This window comes from Hordeum vulgare, chromosome 7H (genome assembly GCF_904849725.1).
Source record: "Hordeum vulgare subsp. vulgare chromosome 7H, MorexV3_pseudomolecules_assembly, whole genome shotgun sequence".
Taxonomy (NCBI): Eukaryota; Viridiplantae; Streptophyta; class Magnoliopsida; order Poales; family Poaceae; genus Hordeum; species Hordeum vulgare.
This window is the reverse complement of record NC_058524.1, coordinates 475689865-475706844: the sequence shown is the minus strand read 5'-3', so window position 1 is coordinate 475706844 and position 16980 is coordinate 475689865. Positions and strand designations below refer to the sequence as shown.

Sequence of the window (16980 nt, the reverse complement as noted above, 5' to 3'; positions counted from 1 at the left end):
TTCATAATAGCACCATGTTCTTCATGATTGAGAGCCTCTTGTTTCGTCACCACCATATGCTAGTGGGAATCTTTACTATATAACTTGGCTTGTATATTCCAATGATGGGCTTCCTCAAATTGCCCTAGGTCTTCGTGAGCAAGCAAGTTGGATGCACACCCACTAGTTCTCCTTTTGAGATTTCACATACTTATAGCTCTAGTGCATCCTTTGTATGGAAATCCCTACTCATTCATATTGATATCTATTAATGGGCATCTCCATAGCCCTTTGATACGCCGAGTCAATGTGACCATCTCCTCCTTTTTGTCTCACAACCACCAGCACACTCTATTCCACCTATAGTGCTATATCCATGGCTCACGCTCATGTATTGCGAGATAGTTATCAAAAGTTTGAGAAAGTAAGAGTGCGAAGCAATTTCTTGGCCAATACCGGGGTTGTGCATGATTTACATTAGTTGTGTGAGGATGATGGAGCATAGCCAGACTATATGATTTTGTAGGGATAACTTTCCATGGCCTTGTTATTTTGAAAGTTCATGATTACCTTGCTAGTTTGCTTGAAGTATTATTGTTTTCATGTCAATAGCAAACTATTGTTTAGAATCTTACGGATGTGAACATTCATGTCACGTGAATGAAGTTACAAAGGACAACTATGCTAGGTAGCATTCCACATCAAAAGTTCAGTCTTTATCACTTCCCTACTCGAGGACGAGCAGGAGTTAATCTTGGGGATGCTTGATACGTCTCCAACGTATGTATAATTTTTGATGGTTTCATGCTATTATCTTGTCAAACTTTGGATGTTTTGTATGCCTTTTATATCTTTTTTGGGACTATCTTATTAACTCAGTGCCAAGTGCCAGTTCCTGTTTTTCCGTGTTTTTGACCCTTTTCAGAGGAGGATTTTAAACGGAGTCCAAATGGAACAACACTTCTAAAAAGATTTTTTCCAAAACAGACGAAGATCGGGGAACCTGAGAACCAGGGCAGGGGGCCACCAGGGACCCCACAAGTCCCCTAGCCGCGGCCAGGAGGGCCCGCGCCTCCCAGGTTTGTGGGCTCCCGGGGCCACTTCTGCCCTAGGTCTTTCGCCTATATATTCCCAAAAATTCCAGAAAAAATCAGGAGATCATCGAAAGTACTTTTCCGCCACTGCAAGCTTCTGTCTCCGCAAGATCCCATTTGGGGCACGTTCTGGTGCCCTGCCGGAGGGGGGATTCGGATACGGAGGGCTTCTTCATCAACACCACGACCTCTCCGATGATGCGTGAGTAGTTCACCATAGACCTACGGGTCCATAGCTAGTAGCTAGATGGCTTCTTCTCTCTCTTGAATCTTCAATAAAAAGTTCTCCATGATCTTCATGGAGATCTATCTGATGTAATCTTCTTTTGTGTTGTGTTTGTCGAGATCCGATGAATTGTGGATTTATGATCAGATTATCTATGAATCTTATTTGAGTTTCTTCTGATCTCTTTTATGCATGATTTCATATCCTTGTAATTCTCTTCGAGATGTGGGTTTTGTTTGGCCAGCTTGATCTATGATTCTTGCAATGAGAGAAGTGCTTGGTTTTGGGTTCATACCGTGCGGTGACCTCACCCAGTGACAGAAGGGTTAGCGAGGCACGCATCGTGTTATTGCCATCAAGGGTAAAAAGATGGGGGTTTCATCATTGGTTTGAGATTATCCCTCTACATCATGTCATCTTGCTTAAGGCATTACTCTGTTCGTCATGAACTCAATACACTAGATGCATGCTGGATAGCGGTCGATGTGTGGAGTAATAGTAGTAGATGCAGAAAGTATCGGTCTACTTGTCTCGGACGTGATGCCTATATGTATGATCATTGCCTTAGATATCGTCATGACTTTGCGCGGTTCTATCAATTGCTCGACAGTAATTTGTTCACCCACCATAATATTTGCTATTTTGAGAGAAGCCTCTAGTGAACACTATGGCCCCCGGGTCTAGTCCACACCATATTTTCAGCCTTACTCTTTTACTTCGCTGCACTTTCCGCCTTCAGATCTCACTTCGCAATCAATCTTGAAGGGATTGACAACCCCTTTACAGCGTTGGGTGCAAGCTCGTTTGTGTTTGCGCAGGTACTCTGGACTTGACGAGATTCTCCTACTGGATTGATACCTTGGTTCTCAAACTAAGGGAAATACTTATTGCTCCTGTGTTGCATCACCCTTTCCTCTTCAAGGGAAAAACCAACGCAAGCAAGTCTCCGTCAACGTGTCAATTTTTGGCGCTGTTGTTTGAGAAGTAGCACCTCCCCAAACCGCTTTCCACCAAATCAATCTCTCCCACCGATGCCTATTCTGCGAGAGAGTGATTTTATGTTGAGGAGACTATCTTTAGAAGCACAAGAGCAAGGAGTTCATCGTTCTACCACATCCATTACCTTTTGGAGGGTGGTGCCTCCTATATTGATTAGGTGTCGCTTGGGAGCCTCCTACTTCGTGTTGTGGAGTTGAACCAATATGCTTGTAAGGGAAAGTAGATCGCCTACTTCGTGAAGATCTACCGTGAGTAAGGCTAGTCCTTTGTGAGCGGAAGGCGTGGTGGAATAGACAAGGACGCTTCTTTGTGGACCTCTTGTGCGTGGAGCCCTCCGTGGATTCTCGCAGCCGTTATCCTCCGTGGGTTGAAGTCTCCACTAACATGGACTTACGATAGCGCCCCTTATCGGAACCATGCCAAAATTTGCCGTGTCAACCTCATGCGTTTGATCTCCCTACCTTACTCCTTTACTTTACACTTGCATGTTTTATATTCCACTACTGCACTCTTAGAACTGCATGTGTAGGGTGTAATTGACTTGCCATAACTACCAAAACTGCCCCTCAACTAAAATTGGGAAAAGGAAAAAAAATTATCTTGTCAAGTAGTCTTATCAGCCTCCCTCTAGACATACTTTCAATCCTACAATTTCACGAAAGGACCAGACACATAAAGCATCACTTCAATTCCATCCACGATTATATCAGGGAGGAGGACATAAATATTTGCAAAGTACATATGGATCTCAATGTTGCAGATCCATTGACTAAACCTCTTCCCCGAACAAAACATGATGAGCACTAGAACTCTATGGGTGTTAGATTCATTACCTTGTAATACTAGATTACTGACTCTAGTGCAAGTGGGAGACTCTTGAAAATATGCCCTACATGCAATAATAAAGTGGCTATTATTATATTTCCTTGTTCATGATAATTGTTTATTATCACTGCTATAATTGTATTGGTCGGAAACGTAGATACATGTGTGGATACATAGACAACAAAGTGTCCCTAGTAAGCCTCTAGTGGACTAGCTCATTGATCAAAGATGGCTAAGGTTTCCTAGCCATATACATGAGTTATCATTTGATAATGATATCACATCATTAGGAGAATGATGCGGATGGGAAATACCCAAACCTTAAGCATGTGATTTGATCTTATCCAGTTTACTTCTAGTGCTTTCTACATGTCAATGTATCTATTCCTATGACCATGAGATCATGCAACTCACTGACACCGAAGGAAGTACTTGTGTGTATCAAACATCACAACGTAACTGGGTGATTATAAAGATGCTCTACATGTATCTTCGAGGGTCTCTGTTGAGTTGGCATGGGTCAAGATTGAGATTTGTCACTCCAAGTGACAGAGAGGTATCTCAGGGCCCACTCGGTAATACATCATCATAGTAAGCTTGCAAGCAATGTGACTAAGGAGTTAGTCACAGTATCTTGTATTACGTTACGAGTAAAGAGACTTGTTGATAATGATATTGAACTAGGTATGGAGATACCAACGATCGAATCTCGGGCAAGTAACATACCGATGGAGAAAGGGAACTGTATACAAGATTGATTGAATTCTTGACATCGTGGTTCGATCGATAAAGATCTTTGTAGAATATATAGGACCAACATGGACATCCAGGTCCCGCTATTGGTTATTGACCGGAGAGTGCCTTCACTTGTACTAAGCGGGAATACTGCTTGTGCATCCATATCCTAAACCCAAAGTTGTGCCAAATGAGTCCACCATGCCTACCTATATGCGGTATTTCAACGTCGTTCCAAGTAAATTTGCAAGTGCCAACTCTAATATTCAAAATAAATTTTTGTTTTGTGTGCCTGTACATCTCATGAAGCAACGAGGGGTGACCGGTATTTTCCATGTTAAATAGGTTAATCTCAAGATGATTGTTTATTCACTTATCATTGCACGAGAGTATGGCGGTAATAGGGATGCCAAGTCCTAAAAAGAAACAAAAAATATATATTTTATGTTGTCAAATAATAAATTCCATGGGAAGTGTTGGTATGGACGGTACCCATGGATACGGTTAGCCGTGGAATGTGAAAGAATGGTGGAAAAAGGAATACACTTTTTTTTTGTTTGGGAACCGCCTATAATTTGTTTAGCATGGAGGATATTTGAAACTCTTAGTCGTTTTCGTTGACAGAAAAAGCATAGCACCGAAAAAATTATCTCTAAGTTTTTCACTGGATTGATACCTTGGTTTCTTAACTAAGGGAAATACTTACCGTCGCTGTGCTACATCACCCTTTAAGCTTGGAGGGAAACCAACGCATAAGCGAGACGAAGTAGTAGCTATGTGGTCAATCTCTTTCTCTCTCTCTCTCAATCTCTCTCTCTCGCTCTCTCTCTCTCTCTCTCTCTCTCTCTCTCTCGTGTACTTGAGATGTCATGATCTTTATGTATCACAGACTTTGTTAATATAGTTGGATCATATGGTGTTTCTCCCTTGCTATCTTGTTGTGATGAATTGAATCTTTCCCTTTGATATCTCGTTATGTTGGATTGAATATTGGATTTGAGAACATTTGAGTATGTCTTGCATGTGGATACCCGTGGTGACAGTGGAGTACTCTGTTGATTCACTTGATATATGTTATGGCATCAAATTGCGGATTCCAGTGACCTTGGGGATCTATGCATAGGGCTTGATTGCATGTTTTCATACTACGTTGTCAGAAAGAAGTCTTGGGGTACTCTTTGAAGTTCTTTGTGTTCGATTGAATATGATGAATCTAAAATTGTTTGATGCATGTCGAATAATTAACCCACAGATACTTGAGGTAACATTGGAGTATCTAGGTGACATTAGGGTTGATTGGTATGTATCATAGGTGTTATTGTAGTACAAACTCTAGGTTTGTTTGTGACACTTATAGGAATACCTCAAAAGATTGATCGAAAAATTAACTTTGAGGTGGTTCTACTACCTACACCAATTTCATATTATGTTCTCCGCTACTTATGAACTTTGGAGTGATTCTTTAAGCACAGGGATGATCATATGATTCTACTATGTTAGAATTGTTGAGAGATTGCACTAGTGAAAGTATGAACCGTAGGCCCCGTTTTCAAGCATTTATACATCATTTTACTCGTTGTTTTCCACTTGTTACCTTGCTGTTTTTATATTTATAGATATAAATACCTATATCTACTATCCATACTACACTTGTATCACCATCTCTTCGCCGAACTAGTGCACATATACAATTTGGCATTGTATTGGGTGTGTTGAGGACACAAGAGATTTCTTGTATTTGATTGCAGGGTAGTCTGAGAGAGACAATCTTCATCCTACACCTCCCATGGATTGATAAACCTTAGGTCATCCCCTTGAGGCAAATTTGTTGTTGTCCTACAAAACTCTGCACTTGGAGGCCCAACTATTGGAAAAATGCCCAAGAGGCGATATTAAATTGGTTATTATCATATTTCCTTGTTCTTGATAATCGTTTATTATCCATGCTATATTCGTATTGATTGGAAACACAAATACATGTGTGGATACATAGACAACAAAGTGTCCCTAGTAAGCCTCTACTAGACTAGCTCGTTAATCAAACATGGTTAAGGTTTCCTAGCCATAGACCTGAGTTGTCATTTGATAACAAGACCACATCATTAGGAGAATGATGTGATGCACAAGACCAAAACCTTAGGCATAGCGTTTGATTGTATCTAGTTTAGTTCTATTGCTTTGTGCATGTTGATACGTCCCAAACGTATCTATAAGTTCTGCTTCTTCCATGATCTTTTGGGTGACATTGTTATATGTTTTGCCACACTTTTATATCATTTTACACATATTTGGACTAACCTACTAACTCAGTGCACCCAGTGCCAGTTTTTGTCTGTTGATGTCTATTTTGTAGGGGCTTTTATCCAATTTTCCGAAGCCCGAAAAAATCTAGAAAAAATATAAAAAATCAATGAAACAGAAGCTTTCGGATCACCGAAGGAGGGCCAGAGGGGTCCAGGGGCCTCCCAAGCGGCCTGCTGCACGGCCAGGCCCTAGGTCGCGCCAGGAGGTTGCTTGGGTGGGTCCCACCTCCTTCGGTGCCCTCCTTTGGCCTATATTTAGAGTCCCGAGAGGAAACCCTCGCAGACTTTCTGGAATCGCAAATTCCTCCATCGTTCCATGGCTGCAACGCTTCCGAGATCGGGAGCGTCACGAGACCTCTTCCCGGCACCCTGCCGGAGGGAGGATTGACCTCCGGGAGCTTCTCCACCGCCATGGACGCTTCCCGGACGTGCCGTGAGTAGTCCTCCTTGGACCATAAGTCCATGACCAGTAGCTATGTGATGTCTTCTCTCCAATCTTATGCTTCAATGGTTAGTCCTTGTGAGCTGCCCTACATGATCAAGGCCTCTATGTAATCTTCTTGATATTGCTATGCTCGGTTTGTTGGGATCCAATAGATTATGAAATTATGTTTAGATTGTTATGAGTTATACATTTGATTATCCTTTTATCTTATGTTCCTTAGTGATTCATGCATGTTCTCCATTGCTTTTTATTGCTTTTGCCAAGTAGTAGATCGTAACTCCAAGAGGGAGCGTTATGCATGATTGTGGGTTCGGGCCCCTCGATGTCTAGCTTGAGTGACAGAAACATGAGACTAGGGGATGTTCTTGTTGCCACCAGGGAGAAAACAACGGTGCTTGTGACCACGTTTGCAAGGATTCTTTACCTTACGCATAGTTTGTTAATGCAGTTGTCCGTTGCTTTAAGTTTACACTTTGGGTGGGGCTCGCAACTTAATACCGGAGAGGTGTTCTGGATAGATACCTCGAGGTGGATGATTAGTAAGTAGATGTTGATGAATAAACGGCCTACTTGTCTTGGCGTACTGCCCATTACTATTGAACCTCTAACTATCAAGGAACATAATTAACATTGTGGTGCGATCATAATTCTGTCAATTACCCAACTGTGATTTGTTTACCCTAGCATAGTTGTTTATCATATTTTGGGAGAGAGACATCGCTAGTGAACGTCATGTGACTCCGGTCCTTATCATCATCATTGCTTACACATCCATCATTTACCGCTTTCATTTACTTTTCCGTTGCAATCCTTATTACCTTCCCGTGTGTGTTTTGATCCTTTGCAAACTACAAGTCCGGAGAGATTGACAACCTCTGTGTACTTGTTGGGATCAAAGTTATTTGTTGTGTGTGCAGGTCCACGTCTTCTACTAGCGCTAGTACCTGAGACGGGTTGATTTAAGAACAGTAATGAAAGAAATCAATTTATGAGAGACCATATTTCTATTGTTTCGGTACAACTCAGGACCAGTTAAGGAAATAGAGGATAACAATAGTGAAAAGAATGGAAATAGCATGACCCTTGCTTGGGACTTCTTTCTTCTATCTCTATAGAGATGACCAGGAAGAAAATGAGAAAGGGACTTCTTTTTTACTACGGTCAAACTATGATCAAACTCTGGAATCTTACTTCCGTGTGAAAGACCGTCCTAGGCGTGAGTACAAATGTGTCCAGGGTGGAAGACACCTACTTGTTGAACCTAGGCGTCCTCTTGGTTCGATAAACCTTACAGTCTCCGTGTAAGGGAAATTTGCTGCTGATTACATCTCCACCTTCCACTTGGGGTATCCAACGAGGGGCGAGAAGTATATACATCATCTCGTCATCACATGTCAATGTATCTGTTCCTATGACCATGAGATCCTGCAACTCACTCACATCGGAGAAATTCCTTGTGTGTATCAAATGTCACAACGTAACTGGATGACTATAAAGATTCTCTACAAGTATCTCCGAGGGTGTTTGTGGAGTTGGCATGGATCAAGACTGGGATTGGTCACTCCGTGTGATGGAGAGGTATCTCGGGGCCTACTCGGTAATACAACATCACAGTAAGCTTGCAATCAATGTGACTAATGATTTAGTAATGAGATCTTGTATTACGGAACTAGTAAAGAGACTTGCCGGTAATGATATTGAACTAGGTATGGAGATACCGACGATTGAATCTCGGGAAAGTAACATACCAATGGACAAGGGGAACTCCATACGGGATTAACTAAATCCTTGACATCGTTGTTCGACCGATAAAGATATTTGTAGAATATGTAGGAACCAATATGGGCATCTAGGTCCCGCTATTGGTTATTGACCGTAGAGGTGTCTCGATCATGTCTGCATAGTTCTCGAGCCCGCAGGGTGTGCACACTTAACGTTTGGTGATGATATAGAGATAGTTGAGTTATTGTGTTGGTGACCAAAGGTTGTTCGGAGTCTCGGATGAGATCTCGGACATGGTGAGGAGCTTCGGAATGGTCCGGAGTTAAATATTGATATATGGGAAGTTGGTATTTGAGTTCCGCAAAAGTCTCGCAAGGTTACCGGTTTTGTGCCGAAGGTTCCAGAAGAGTTCCGGGGGTCCATCGGGAGGGTCCACCTGTCCCGGAGGGCCCGATGGCTGTGAGAGGTGGCGCACCAGCCCCAGGTGTGTTGTGCGCATCTCCCACCTAAGGCCCATGTGACCAAGGAGGTGGGCTGGCCCAGAGGTGGCCGTCGCCCCTCCTTGCTTGGGGGCCAAGCCACCTATTGGTAGCTGCCGCCCCACCCTAGGGAAACCCTACGGCGCCGGCCTCCTCCTCCCCCTATATATACTAGAGGAGAGGAAGGGCAGACACGCTTGAAAGCCACAACACATCCCTCCTTGCTCTAGTAGTATTTCTCCACCGTCACGATTGTGGTAGTGCTTGGCGAAGCCGTGCCGAGATCGCTCCACCACCACTGCCACCACGCCATTATGCTGTCGGAGAACTCAGCTATTACTTCACCTTCGCTTGTTGTATCGGGGTGGTGAAGGTGTCATTGAGTTGTACGTGTGCTGAACGCGGAGGTGTTTGTGATTGGATCCCGGGACGTTTGTGATTGAATCACGGGGCGAATCATGATTGGATCCCGGGATTGATCGAGCTTGGATCACGGAGACGTTTGATTACATCAACCGCGTTCCTAAACACTTCAGCTTAGCGATCTACAATGGTATGTAGATGCACTCCCCCTATCGTAGTTGTTGATCTCCATAGATTGTTCTTCGTGAGCTTAGGAATTTTTTTGTTTCCCATGCGACATTTCATACATCTCCATTGTATCTTCTTTTCTTAACACTTTTGCTCTTGTTTTGGACTCTAATTTGCATGCTTTTAATGAAACTAACCTACCTATATGTGATATTACCCTATCATTCCAAGTAAATTTGCATGTGCCACCTCTAATATTTCAAATGAACTTTTGTTTTGTGTGCCTGGACCTCTCATGGATAGACAAAGGGCGGTCAGTATCTTCCATGCTAAGCGGGTTATTCTCATGATGAGAGTTTATTCACTCGTACTTGCACGAGAGGGGCTCGTAAAAGGGAACTCCCAATCCCGAATCATAAATCGCAAATAATTAAACAAAACTCCCCCTGGATTGTTATTGGTATGGACGACACCCGTGGATTCGGCTAGCCATGGAGTGTGTTTGTTGGTGGAGGGGGAGTAAGCCTTTACTTTTACCTCTTGGGAATGTCCGATAATTTGTTTAGCATGGAAGATATTGATAACTCTTGGTCATAACGTTGATAGGAAGGGTGCACATCCCAAAATAATTTATCTCTTATTTTCGCTATGAGCTCCGGCACCACTACAAATCCCTGCTTCCCTCTGCGAAGGGACTTTCTATTTACTTTCATATTATTTTATTTTACTTTGAGTCATCACCTTCTCAAATAAGCACCAGACCTGAGAGCACTGCTGTCATCCTCATGCTTTGTGTCTAGTTAGTCATTGTTTGCAGCATGACTAGATCTCTTTTACCATGAATTACAATATCTACTCACTCCTTGAACTTTGGGGATGCTCTGCATTTATGTTTTGCTGTCTTAGAAAGGGCTAGCGAGATACCATTATTGTCATATTATATCATGATTGTTTTGACAAAGTGTTGATGTTTGAGTTATCTTATTATTGCTCGCTAGTTGATCATGCCATTGGTATGAGCTAATATAGTTTCTAAGGGTTATTGTCAATATGATTAGCCATGATTTATGCAGAAAACCTGGGTGCTCTCTAAGCATGTATATGTAAAAAACAACAAAAGAGTTCGTAAAAGTTTTTTCTTTATCACTTTCAGTTTGTCAACTGAGTTGCTTGAGGACAAGCAATGGATTAAGCTTGGGGGAGTTGATACGTTTCCATCGTATCTACTTTTCCTAATGCTTTTTTCTTTTGTTTTGGACTCTAATTTGCATGATTTGAATGAAACTAACACGGACTGACGTTGTTTTCACCAAAACTACCATGGTGTTGTTTTGTGCAGAAATAAAAGTTCTCGGAATGGAACAAAAAAATTTGGAGTTTTTTTTCTAGAATAAATGAAAAATACTGGAACCAATACCCACCAGAGGGGAGGCCAGAGACGCCCAATAGATATCAGGAGCCTCGAGGCCCCCCCTAGCGCAGCATGGTGTCTAGTGGGGCCCACGTGGCTCCGCTGACCCTAATTCCAGAGCTAGCAATTCCTATTTTCGGAGAGAAAAATCAGAGAGGAAGTTTCATCGCGTTTCATGATACGGAGCCACCACCACCTCATGTTCTTCATCGGGAGGCCTAATCTGGAGTCCGTTTGGGGCTTCGGAGAGGGAAATCTTCGGTCTTCGTCATCACCAACCCCCCTCCATCGCCAATTCCATGATGCTCTCCACCAGTAGTGAGTAATCCCTTCGTAGGCTTGCTGGCAGTGAAGAGATGGATGAGATTCATCATGTAATTGAGTTAGTTTTGTTAGGGCTTGATCCCTTGTATCCACTATGTTTGGAGATAGATGTTGTTATGACTTTGCTATGCTTAATGCTTGTCACTAGGGCCTGAGTGCCATGATTTCAGATCTGAAACGTTTATGTTTTCACCATTATATCTATGTTCCTGATCCGATCTTGCAAGTTATATGCACCTACTACGTGTTAGGATCCGCATACCCTAAAGTGACAACAATTGGGATTCTTTCTGGTGATTACCGTAGTTCGAGGCGTTCATGTATTCACTATGTGTTAATGCTTTGTTTCGATTCTTTATTAAAAGGAGGCCTTAATATCCCTTAGTTTCCTTATGGACCCCGCTGCCACGGGAGGGTAGACAAATGATGTCATGCAAGTTTTTTCCATAAGCACGTATGACTATTTACAGAATACATGCCTACATTATATCGATGAACGAGAGCTAGTTCTGTGTCGCCCTATGTTGTGACTGTTATATGATGAATATTATCCAGCAATATCACCGATCAAGTGCCTACGAATTTTCCACATATTTTTTTGCTAAGTTACTACTGTTGCTACTGCTGTTACAACTGCTACAAAACTGCTATCACTGTTATCATTACTACTACTACTCTTACTGTTACTGCTGCTACTATTACCACTGCTATCAAAACTATCATATTACCGTGTTAGTGATCACTATGCTGCAAATACTAAATCTTCAAGTGTGGTTCAATTGAGAACTCAGCTGTTAATACCTGCATATATTATTTGGCTCCCCTTGTATTGAAACTAGAAATGTGGGTTGAATACTGTACCCTCTAAAACTATTGCGATCCCATATACTTGTCGGTTATCAACGTTCCCGCACAGTTTTTTTGTGCAGCCACACCTCGTCCATCAAGAAACTTCCTGATCCAAACTTCCTCCTTTGAAGCTTCTCAAGCTGCGATATATCACTCCCTCATCGTAGAGTCTGCAAGGCAGGGCTCGTGAGTGCTGGTTCTCCTAGCCTGCGCTTAGAGCAACTCTAGCAGTCCGGCAAAATGCGTTTTGCGGGACGTTATATGGTACAGTTCAAAAATCCGGCCCACGCATATACTCTAAAAGGGACCCGATCCGTAATTTCTTTGCGGGAGGCATGTAAATCGCCCCGACCTTCGGTATATATTGAGGCGGAGGAGGGATTTAGGGTTCCCGTCCCACAAATCCCCTTGCCTACTCTATGACAAACTCCTCCCCTCCGACTACAAATCACATCCCCTCCAGCGATGAATCCTGGCGATGGCTTCCGCAGGTGCAGGGCATGAAGGCAGTGATGGTTTCAGTCGGCGCGGGGATCTCGGGTGCGGCGGGAGCTTCGCGGGCGCGACGGTTGTGCCGACTGCAAGTGCCGCAACAACGGCAAGGTAGGCGGCTCCGCCCTTTGGCCTCCCATATTGGAGAAGCAGAGGGAGGTGTTGCGCAGATGTGGCACCAAGTCCCACAGCGTCGGCTCGAGGTCGTCGGCGTGGGACAACTTCCACCGCCTCGATGAGATCTTCGACCCGATGCTGCATCGACGGAGGCAAGCGGAGCTCGCGTGGTTCCACGCGAAGGAGGCGGCCGAAGCCGACGATGTGGCTGCGGTCGTGAGGCTGCCGACGCTGCGGGAGGAGTTCGACTTGCAGGGCACATTCTGCTCCACCCTGATGTATTATATCGTGCACGTCGACGAGTCGTCGCCCATCGACGCCACCGACTCCGACAGCGACGACAAGTCCAACAACGACTATATCTAGGTTTTTAAATTCCGTTTTATTTATGTATAATTATGATTTGTACTAAAACTCTCCTATGCGTGTGATGAACTACTATGCTATGATATGTCTTCGCGATGAACTCGGGCGAACTCTCTTTAGCACGAACTACTTTGTTTGAATTTACAATATGGATTTATAGTATTTGTTCTTGTGGAGAGGGAGGCGTCCTACAAAAAATATTTACTGGATCCTGTCAACGATTTATGCAGGACCCGGTTTGGCTCCGGGGATGTGTTAGAGATGCTCTTAATAAGGGCCTGGAACTACTTAGATTATATAATTCAATTTTTATAATCTATTATGTCTTCAAACATGACATATTATGGTGTTGATTATAAAAACTAGATGGACATATTATTAAAAACTCACAATCTACTTTACCCCAGCTAAAATCAGATTATGGATTGCTAATGACCCATTACCCTTGTAAAATTGGAGATAATTACATTCCTGCAGCTGTCACCCTCCTCTTTATCAAAAAAACAAAGGGCAGACGGGTCATTATGCAATATAAAATCTGGATTACAGTTTATATAACCTGACCTCCAAACATGTCCACCTAGATTATTTTTATAAACTAGATTATATAATTTAGGCCCTGTTTGGGACCACTCAGATTATATAATCCAGTTTTTATAATCTATTATGTCTCCAAAGATGACGGATTATGATGTAGATTATAAAAACTAGATAGATAGATTATTAAAAACTCACAATCTACTCTACCCCAGCTAAAATCAGATTATGAATTACTAATGACCCATTACCCTTGTAAAGTTGGAGATAATTACATTCCTGCCACGGCCATCCTCCTCTTTTTTTTAAAAAAAGTAAAGGGTAGACAGGTCATTATGCAATGTAAAACTTGGATTGCAATTTATATAATCCAAATATGCCCACCTAGATTATTTTTATAAACCAGATTATATAATTTATCTTTATAATCCAGATTATCATAATATATTATGGTTTCAAACAGAGCCTTACCTTCAAAATCTAAATAACACCGCCTGACGTTGCTGACCAGGATGTCCAAACATCGCCTAACATGCCCACCTCACGCTAGCCATTTGACAAAAAAAAACAAAAAAACAAAAAACAAAACAACGCCAGCTGACGTTGCTTTGCTTCATCTCTGAAAAAATAAAAGTGGTTGCTTTGTTGAAAACAGTTTTTTTTGGCATCTCTATTCTTCTAGAGCGAGCCGTTCTGGTTCAGTTATTCTGCGGCGAGTTGTTGGATGAATTTGCTTTACACGTCATATGTTTTATTGAGCTGACTGACCTGAACGATGACCGGTATGAGACTCGACTTGACGGATAGCGATAACACCACCACTGGCTAGGCGTAGGTTTTACGCAACGGTGACATGATCCACTTCCTACTCGATCATAATTATCGTTTGCAAGATCCTGATTTTCTGACGACGAAATCCAGAGCGGCAACTCTCGGCCGTTCATCTCGTCGAAATCCAGAGGTTCTTTCTATTCCTTCTCTTCAATGATTGCGCCTACAAGCTGGGTGCCTCCACCTACCATTGTCGTATGAATATACCATCAGAGGATCTATCTGAGCATTAAAACATTCGCGAGTCAGTGCACGGACATTTTTTTTACAGAGGAAGATCAATAACACTTCACTTCATATATTGGTATAATCAACAGAGGACAGAAATCATGTCATTGCACCACATGCATCCTTTAAGAGCAGCACTATTAATAGTACATTTCGGATAGACGATGGACGACACAACCAGTAGAATTCAGAATGATTCAGAGCTAGCATGACAAAATCAGGGAAACAGAGGGAGGAAAACCAAGCCAAAGTACATATGCAGGTTGACGCAGCAGCGCAGCGCCAGCGAGCAGGAGGAAGATGGTCTCCGATCGGTGGGCGGTTGCCATGGATCTACTTGGTGAACTCGATGGCAAATGCGTTGGCGTAGATGTAGGTGGTCTTCATGGCTGCGAAGCCGGCGCCCTTGGCCAGGGCCTCGAACTCCCTCTCGTACCTCTCCCTGCCGCCGGGGTTGTGCGCGAGCATGATCATGTCGACGTGGAACACCCCCTGCGCCTTGGGCGTGGCCTCCGGGTTCACCGGCAGGATGCACTCCACGAGCACCACCTTGCCGTGCGCCGGCAGCGCGTCGTAGCAGTTCTTGAGCAGCGTCGCGCAGTGCTCGTCGCTCCAGTCGTGGAGGATCCACTTCATGAGGATGGCGTCGCCCGAGGGCACCTTCTGGAACATGTCGCCGCCGACGTGGGTGACGCCCGGGAACGGCGGCGCCTCGGAGATGACGTGGGGGAGGTCGAAGTTGATGCCCTTGATGGCCGGGTAGGCGGCGGTGATGGCGCCCACGGTGGCGCCCACGCCGCCGCCCACGTCGACGATGGTGCCGAGGCCCTCGAAGCCCTTGTACACCTCGAGGAGCTTCTTGGTGATGATGATGGAGTGGTTCTTCATCCCTTCGTTGAACACGCGGTTGAAGCGCGGGTCCGTGCCGTGGTATTCGAACGCGGACATCCCGTACGCCTTGTTGAACGGGATGCCGCCGTCAAGGACAGCGTCCTTCAGATAGTACCTGAAATTGAAAACAACATTCACACACACATTTTATTACAACAGCTCATTTCCATGAGAGCATATCATTGCAACTCCCTTTGATCCAAGTTTATACTAAGTCAGCGACCATTAATATACAGTAGATGTCAGGGACCAGGGAGTGTTTAAATCAATGCCTGCCACATCTTTTGACACATGGAGATGCTTCTGTCTGAAAAGAGACAAAAGAGTTGCTATATCATCGGCTTAAAAGTCCTTGTTTTTAACTTGAAAAGTCCTCTTTTTTTAAACATGAAAAACCAAAATTCGTCCATTGTCCGTTTCGAAAACAAAAATTGTCCATTGGTGGTTGACTATTACTACAAGGAATCCATCGCCATGCGGTTCGGTTCTGCTTGACTGCTTCTGAAGCTGATTGCCGTATTTGATACGTAATCTCTCGGCTTCTAGATGGACTCTTGGAGCTTCTCTATCTCGTGCTAACTTTAGTACTCCTACTTACTACTACTCCTAGTATTTATTACCTGCTGCTGGAGCTCAATTTGTTAAAGAGAAAGAGCTATGCTGCCGGCTGCCGGCTGCCGAGTGGGTGCCCCCGCATGATAGCCAGCCACAGCAAACGGGCAAAACATGGAAGAAACAGGGGATGATGGAGTGATCGATCTAGCTCACCAGCTCTCCATGAGGACCTTGTCCTGGTTCATGAGCGCGAGCGCCGCCATGGAGACGCCGTCCTCGTTGGGGGTGAGGAACTTGCACACGGGCGCGGCGCCGTACCGCCGGGACAGCCGCCCGTCCTTGCCCTCCTCCATGGTGCACGACACCACGTTGTACGAGGCCAGCAGCCGGAGCATGCGGTCCACCATGTCCGCCGCGGCGGGGTTCGCCGTGGACGGGAGCTTGGCGGCCACCTCGGCGGGGGTCAGCAGCTTGCCGCCGGCGGCCACCAGGGTGTCGAGGAGGCCCAGCTCGATGGCGTTCTTGAGCGTCATCGGGAGGATCGACGACGAGACGAGCTGGAGGGCGTACATGCACGCCTCCTCGTCGGAGGAGGCGGCCATGTCCGCTGCGGTGGAGCCCATCTCTGCCTCTGCCTCTCCGGAGCCGAGCTGCTGCTGGTGGTGGTGGTTGATTTTGGTGTGAGCGATGAGGAATGCTTTGGAGGGAGGACGGGAAAAGGGTTATATGGGCTTTCTGGCTTCACCAACCACCGCACCAATTGGCTTTCTTGCTTCACCAACCACTGCACCAGACCAACTGGTTTTCGTCTTGTCTCAAAAAGAAAAAGGAAAATGAAAAAAGAGAAATATGGCACACTGGAAAGTTAGTTATACTGCCTCCATCCAAATACTCCTACACCAGGTATGGTATGTTTTTCGTGGTTGCCTTTGACCACTGGTAACAATATTGTACATTGTTTGATCGATTTTCTCGTCCCTCACGGCTTGAACCCTAGCCGCCGCTAGGAGAGGCCAACTTCGAGCGTCATCCTCTAGCGGC

General features: G+C 44.4%; 1 protein-coding gene across 1 annotated transcript; it reads right to left on the bottom strand.

Moving 5' to 3' along the window:
- Window positions 1-14543: 14543 nt before the first annotated feature.
- On the bottom strand, window positions 14544-16650 carry LOC123410642 (flavone O-methyltransferase 1). Its single transcript, XM_045103585.1, has 2 exons — window positions 16153-16650; window positions 14544-15499 (listed from the first exon to the last, which is right to left on the bottom strand). Exons 1-2 carry the CDS (start codon window positions 16560-16562, stop codon window positions 14827-14829), a joined length of 1083 nt encoding a protein of 360 aa, XP_044959520.1. The 5' UTR covers window positions 16563-16650; the 3' UTR covers window positions 14544-14826.
- Window positions 16651-16980: the final 330 nt, after the last annotated feature.